Source organism: Nansenia antarctica (assembly GCF_963989245.1).
Source record: "Nansenia antarctica genome assembly, chromosome: 20".
NCBI classification, from domain to species: Eukaryota; Metazoa; Chordata; class Actinopteri; order Argentiniformes; family Microstomatidae; genus Nansenia; species Nansenia antarctica.
This window is the reverse complement of record NC_137693.1, coordinates 5,179,373-5,186,872: the sequence shown is the minus strand read 5'-3', so window position 1 is coordinate 5,186,872 and position 7,500 is coordinate 5,179,373. Positions and strand designations below refer to the sequence as shown.

At 47.9% G+C, this 7,500-nt stretch overlaps 1 protein-coding gene across 1 annotated transcript in view; it reads right to left on the bottom strand.

Moving 5' to 3' along the window:
* trpc6a (transient receptor potential cation channel, subfamily C, member 6a) overlaps positions 1–5,649 on the bottom strand; it is a gene marked incomplete at both ends in the record, with an annotated part of 9,120 nt that extends 3,471 nt beyond the window's left edge. The window contains 8 exons of the mRNA XM_080550009.1: positions 343–573; positions 892–1,138; positions 1,812–1,976; positions 2,246–2,431; positions 2,726–3,026; positions 3,331–3,463; positions 3,767–4,095; positions 5,531–5,649. Of these exons, the coding sequence (XP_080406135.1) occupies positions 343–573; positions 892–1,138; positions 1,812–1,976; positions 2,246–2,431; positions 2,726–3,026; positions 3,331–3,463; positions 3,767–4,095; positions 5,531–5,649 (1,711 nt within the window). The remainder of the gene's footprint in view (positions 1–342; positions 574–891; positions 1,139–1,811; positions 1,977–2,245; positions 2,432–2,725; positions 3,027–3,330; positions 3,464–3,766; positions 4,096–5,530) is intronic.
* Positions 5,650–7,500: the final 1,851 nt, after the last annotated feature.

Here is a 7,500-nt window from a genome sequence, read left to right as displayed (position 1 = left end):
AGAGAGAGAGAGAGAGAGGGAGAGAGAGAGAGGGAGTGGGAGGGAGAGAGAGAGAGGGAATGGGAGAGAGAGAGAGAGAGAGAGAGGGAGAGAGAGAGAGAAAGAGAGAGGAAAGGAGGGAGAGAGAGAGAGAGAGAGAGAGAGAGAGAGAGAGAGAGGGAGAGAGAGAGAGAGAGAGGGAGAGAGAGAGAGAGAGAATTAATGTACTTTGCTTTGACACTGTGCAGTGTGGGCAGTGTCTGTTAGATTTTGTCTGAGTGTGTGTGTGTGTGTGTGGATGCGTGTGTGTGCGTGTGCGTGTGTGCGTGCGTGTGCATGCGTGTGTGTGTGAGAGAGACTCACCTAGTGTATAGTAGTGTATCTCGGGGGGCAGCGTCACGTTAACGAGCGTGGTGTTGTAACGCAGGTAGACCAACATCTGGGCGGAGTGGGCGTGTCTGAAGGCGGAGAGGCGGGAACTGAAGGACGCCAGGAATATGGCCAACATCCCGAAATCCAGAAAGTTCCACAGCTCCAACAGATACTCCCCTGCTCCCTGACTCCAGATCTCCTTCACCTCTGTCCAGATCATACCTACAGAGAGAGAGAGAGAGAGAGAGAGAAAGGAGGGGGGAGAGACAGAGAGAAAGGAGGAGGGAGAGAGAGAGAGGAGAGAGGATGGAGGGGGGAGAGAAAGGGGAGAGAGAAAGGAGGGGGGAGAGAAAGGGGAGAGAGAAAGGAGGGGGGAGAGAGAGGGGAGAGATAGTGTTAGGATTAGAGTTAGTGTGTCTATGGGAAATACTTTTTCCCATTTTTTTAAAGTATATTTTCCAGGGGGGGAGAAAGGATGGATGGATGGATAGATCTATAGAGGAATGGTGTCACACCCCCCCCCCCCCCCACCCCACTGACCAAAGACCCAGGATATGATCAGCATCTCCATCCAGGTGAAGGGCGTGGTGGTCATGCGGTAGAGAAGCAAGGGGTCAGGGTCGGGGTCAGGCTGCGGTCCCGTGGGCAGGTGTGTGGTCATGTTGGGGAGCAGCGTGGTCCCGGCGAAGCGGTCGGACGCGTTCAGGACCAGGAGACAGAGGAAGATGGTGAAGGAGGAGGCGTGGGCAACGAACTTCATGAAGGGGCTACGCATCACTCTCCCCACCTGAGAGAGATGGAGAGAGAAACAGGGTTAAGGGTAAATGGACTTATATAGCGCCTTTTTTACTGCTCCAAAGCTCTCCAAAGCGCTTTACAAAGGCCTCTCATTCACCTATTCACACACACATTCACACACCAAGGGTAACAGGGTATAGTTAGTGTGTTATCCGTAGGCCAGGGGTGGCTAGTGGAGGTAGAAATCATGGGGATGGGCTGGTTGTAATGCACGGAATGGAATGGGGAATAGTAACAAACGTAACAAACGATAACACACCTGCTGGTAGGATGCCTGGTGGACTGTATGTGTGTGTGTGTGTGTGTGTGTGTGTGTGTGTGTGTGTGTGTAACACCTACTTAATGCCTGAAGTGTTTGTTACACACACACACATACACACACACATACAGTCCATCCTGGTCCACAGGCTAAAGATTATATAGTGGAGAGCTACAATTTTCTGAGCGCACTGCGCACTTCTCCTGTATTGGAATTACCTGTATGGAAATCGCCTGTATTGCATTCATTTTGAGTTTGATATTGCTTTATTCTTTTTGTCGAAAAGTCAACCAGAGTTTATAGTTTAATAAATAACTTTTCGGTTTTGGATAAACTACAGTACATCTCTGTGCATACTTTATCAAGAGCCTCCTCTGGCACATAGGGTAATGGGTACACTCACCCTGCTGCAAGGTGCTATCCAGTACCCCAGGGCCAGGACAGGCAGCCCCACAGCCACTCCCACGACCACCAGCATCTTGATGGCTGTAGTCTGCTGTCTCAGGCCAGGAAGATTCTCGTACCAGATACTCAACAACTGCTGCTGGCAGTTAGGATGGGCTACAAACTGAGAGAGGGAAGAGAGGGAAGAGAGGGGGCGTGAGGGAGAGAGCGGGGTGAGGGAGTGACAGTGGGGAAAGAGAGGAAGGAGAGGAGGGAGGGATGGGGAAGAGACGGAGGGGATTTCAGGCTAGTGTTTATTCCTTCTGTGAACAATGAATATAAGCAATGTTTACTGCCTTTACCCGTGTCTGGTTCTGGTGTGTGTGGACATAAATAAAGCATTTAAAATGTGCGTGTGTTAGCTGACAAGTGTGTTTGCGTGCCTACTCTCACCTTCTTGAGCTCGTATTTGATGGCCAGTTTGAGTCGTGTGAGGTTGGGGCGACCGGGAGGTTCGTATCTGTCCTCAGCGTCTGTGTCTCCACTCAGGATGGCCTCCACCTCCTCCGTGCTGCGACACAGGTCCAACAACCCCACCACATAGTCCTTACACTGGCCCGACAACTTCCTGTAGTCATTCTACGGACAAAGAGAGTGTGAGTGTGAGTGTTTATAGTGTCTGTGTGTGTGTGTGTGTGTGTTTATAGTGTCTGTGTGTGTGTGTGTGTGTGTGTGTGTGTTTATAGTGTCTGTAATGTGTGTGTGTGTGTGTGTGTGTGTGTATGTGTGTGTATGTGTGTGTGTGTGTGTGTGTGTGTATGTGTGTTTATAGTGTCTGTGTGTGTGTGTGTGTGTCTATAGTGTCTGTAATGTGTGTGTGTGTGTGTGTGTCTATAGTGTCTGTATTGTGTGTGTTTGTGTGTGTGTGTGCACCTTAAACTCCTTCTCGATGTTAGCCAGCACAGCCAGCTCATTGCTGAGTTCCAGAGCAGCCAACACCGGGTCCTCATTGGACAGGCAGAGGTAGGCGGGACTAGCCAGGCCGCGGTAGGCGTCGATCCGGGAGCGGGAGTGGCTGAAGGAGTCGTACTGCTGCTGGTAGTTACAGGAGTCGCAGCCGCAGAAGTAGTCGTGAGGCGGGTCGATCTGGGCCCCTTTGCCCAGGAGGGTGTGGACGATCTCGTACTCCTGACAATGGGCCGCTAGGATGATCGGGGTCACGTCATGGGAGAAACTGCAGAGGGACACACACACACCCACACACACACACACACACACACACACACACCGAACAGAGACACACACACACCCACACACACACACACACACACACCGAACACAGATAGACACCCAGACACACCGAACACAGACACACACACACCGAACACAGCTAGAGTCACATGGGTAAAATCAACCAAATCTGAGCAGAGACAGACAGAGGTGAGACACTAGAAGGTGGTTGGCCAGTGTGGAGAGTGACTGGGCCGGGCCTTGGACTGGGCTGGACTGGGCCCGTGGTCCTGCTCTCTCTCTCTCACCGTGTCCCGTCCTCGTCGTAGGCGTAGAAGTCATCCAGCATGTCGACCTGGGCGGGGCTGGCTGTCAGACGATGAGCGTCGCTGAACGAAGAGTGGCCCAGCAGAGCCTCTGTGATACGCACATAGCCCTTACCTAGTACACACACACACACACACACACACACACAGTTACACAACCCTGACAGACGATTCTGCATTTGAAGATTGTTTGCACAGGATAAGTACTGATGGCAAACAGGAGGGACACACACATTCACACACACACACACACGCACGCACGCGCACACACACACACGCATACACACACACATGCACGCACACACGCACACACACACACACACACACACCCGCACGCACGCACGCATACAGACACACACACACACGCATACACACACACACACACACACACACACACACACACACTCTCAGCCCTTACTGATGGCCAGTAGAAGGGCGTCGCCCACTCTGGACAGCTCCGCCCTCCCCAGCAGCAGCTCCGTCACCTCCAGGTGCTCGTTAGCCACGGCCAGCTGCAATGCATTCTGGCCCATGTAGTCCACCACGTTGACGTTGAGGTTGGGCATGTGCAGGAGCATCCGCCGCACCTCAGGGATGTTACCGTACTCGGCCGCGTCCAGGAAGCGCTGCTCCACCTCCGACAGGCTGGCGGGAGGGTCCGAGAATATGTAGGCGGGGCCCCGGAGAGCCTGTCGTCGCTTAGCAACGGCCTGATGCGCCAGGAGCTGTCTCTGAGTGCTGCTACGCCTGACGCCACGTAAATAAACACAAACAAGCACAAACATGTCACAACATCCAGGGTCTCCTACTGTTACAAACAACCCCACAGGGCGGCAGTTACTCGTGGACTATAGATGACGTTGAAGGTGAGGGAACATTCTGGAATGTTGTTATTTATTGAACTATCCCTTTAACCTCATAGGAGCCAACGGACCCCCATGGGCATCCGAAGTGATATAAAGAGTTTACCTCGATCAATTCTCTTCATCGATATCACATTTTTTTCACAACTTTGCATGCTATACGATGCCACCATTTTTTTCCAGAGACGGTAAACACGGCCTAAGTCACATCCAGTTTTCTCCAACTGGAGAATGTGTCATGTCCGGTTTCAACGCCGAATTTCCATACCATTGGTCGGCCAACCCCAAAAAAATCCCCCCCCAAAAATAAAAAAATAAAAAAATCTGATACATGAGAAAGGTCAAAGGTCAAAGATGGTGCCAACATATCTCCAAATGGCCTTAACATATAGGTGTCCGCCTAAACATACCTGTACTAAAACAGGTACAAAGTTGCATTTGCTCACATTACTAGCATCGACTTTGGCACAAGTACTAATAAGACTGATTCCTAGATGATTTGGGCTTCGTTATCAGGTTTCCAAGGTGATATTCACTGTAAAAGCTGTTGTTTTTTTAGGTGGAGACTGAATTTGAGATGTTTTATAATGTTCTAGCTCTATTTGCTCTGACACAGTAACATAGATTTTGATTCTGACACTTCTACAGCCACCCCACTTTCATTTGATAACAATATCATTATGAAGGCCCTTGTGATTGTGGATATATTCTATATTCACTGTGGGCATGTCATTTCGAGCAGAAAACCAGAAAAATGAGGTGGATAAGATGAGGTTAAAGACAAACTGACTTCATTATGGAACATTACAGAGAAGCGTTTAGTTTCTGTTGAGCCGCTGCCGCCGGGCTTTAGTATTTACACCAATTTGCTCTTATTGTTTATAAGAAGAAAAGACATGGGAGGTAAACCAAAGATAACATAGATAGAGACAGGAAAGTATGAGGTAAACATTCATTATTCATCCATTTGTTTTGGGTTAAACTCCCTTCAGAACAGTGAAACAAACTGTGAACAAACCTGAGCCAAACCTGTCCAGCAGCGTGACTAATATATGGTCTGCTCCAAAGCTATTTCACAAATTAAGCCTCGGCTTTCACCTGTGCAAGTCAGCACTTGTTTTTTCCAAATGGGGTTTTTAAATACAAAGAAAATAAATATCCAGGTGATTTGCTGCCTTGCCACAGTCAGTTGACAATTGACATCAATTTGACATCACTGATTGATGACTGTGGATGACAGACTTATGGGTTCACGATTCATCTAATCGGTTATTCTATGTACAGTAAAAGTACTAAAAGTTCAAGTTAACTTCACTCACCCAGGGTAGTATCCATAGCAACTGTTTTCATCTCTGATGTCATCTCTGATGTCATCGTTCAGTAGGTTATCACGACTCCTGACCCTGGCGTGACTGTTGGGTCGGTGGTTGTGGTCCATTGCGGGACGTCTTTGGTTCATCGTCCTGGTAACCAACAGCTCTGCTTCCCAAGACTCATGCCTCTGCCTCGGGTCTGGCATATCACTTCTCACATGCACTCACTAACCAGCATAGGCTACAGCATGTGGCATCTCTCTCTCTCTGTCTCTCTCTCTCTCTCTTTATTTCTCTCTGTCTCTCTCTCTCTCTCTCTTTCTTTCTCTCTCTCTCTCTCTCTCTCTCTCTCTCTCTCTCTGTCTCTCTCTCTCTCTCCCTCCCTCTCTCTGGTTTCTCTCATTGTTGCCAACCAGTGAACATAAAACCTTTTTTCCTTGGACTCAAGTGTGTTCTAGTTTGAAGAGAGCCCTCGCCTTGGCCGATAAATCATTTGGACGAGTTCACAAGTGAGTGATTATAAGCTCACAGTGTCATGGCAGTCAATTCAACATGACACTTGTACAACTTGATGGGACTTCACAAAGATTCGACTTCACGTCAAAGATAGCATTCGTATTATGTTATTAATGATGCTTTTAACTGGCCCACGGAATATTCCACAGAACTGAGCTTACATACTATGCTGATAGTTTAATGGCTGCCGGATCAGTAAGTGTGTGTGTGTGTGTGTGTGTGTGTGCGTGTGTGTGTGTGTGTGTGTGTGTGTGTGTGTGTGTGTGTCTGTGTCTGTGTGTGTGTGTGTGTGTGTGTGTGTGTGTGAGAGAGAGAATGACCAGACTGATGAACAGCAGATGAGATTCCTCAGGGTCTGAATTCCCAGCAGGCTCTGCTTCCTGTGTGCTCCCGTCCCGCCGCTCCACTGATCCCTGCCCAGTGTGGGAAAACTACCCCCCCTCACACACACACACACACACACAAACACACACACACCACATGTATATAAGTAAGTACCGTAAGTGCAGTACACATTCACATACCTTTACACAGTATTTCCTTAACAGTATAGTGAACAGTGCGGCTACTGTCTAGCCAAGAGGTCAAGGTGAGGCAGAGAGGGTCATGGGAAGGCAAGGTCTCAGTCGGTTACTCACGTCTGTTTATATTTTCACACTGATGGGCTTCACAAACACACACACACACACACACACACACACACACACACACAGTATTTTTAGCTCTTTTCCGGAGGGCTAGTGTTCTGGTCCAGTGGCCCTTCTCTAAAGGTCTTCACTGGTTCTCTTCTCTTGCTGGATATTTCCACCCACATTCTCTTCTCTCTCCCCGTGTCACATTTATCTTTCCACATTGCTCTTACTCGTAACTTTAGTGTTCATTCTCAACTAGCTTAGTTTAGCTCAGTTTGGTTTAGTTTAGCGTAGACAGTTGTATACAAACTACTGTATCTATAGCAGTGGTCAAAGGTTTAAGAAAACAGAGAATCACACCATTTATTTGTGACACTGTCTGGTGAAAAGTTCCAGATGTTGACAATTCTCAAGTCGCGACCAAAAGGTTATTTAAAAAAAATATATAGACATGTATTTTCTGTTTTCTTGCAACGAAAGTTGAAGTGTTGAAGAGCCCACTTGATATAACAGTTTTAGGAAAATTAAATACTTATAATTTGTGAATTGGATTCACTGTCTTGTCTGCCGTAGGTTACTGGTAAGTGATACATGGCTTGTAAACAAACATAGGTTTTAGGTGTTCAAAAGCAAGGACTGAAAATCGAATTATGTGTAGTTATGTGTTTTTAGCATGTTGATGTTCTAACAGCATGTTGTGCTAGATGTTCATAGCTGTTATTTCTTAGCTCCTATTTAGCTACCAACACAATGGTAGCAAACGCAATTCAGAGCATTTTTCTCCAGTATTTGGTTTGAGGGGTACCAACATTCCAATAAGCATATCTT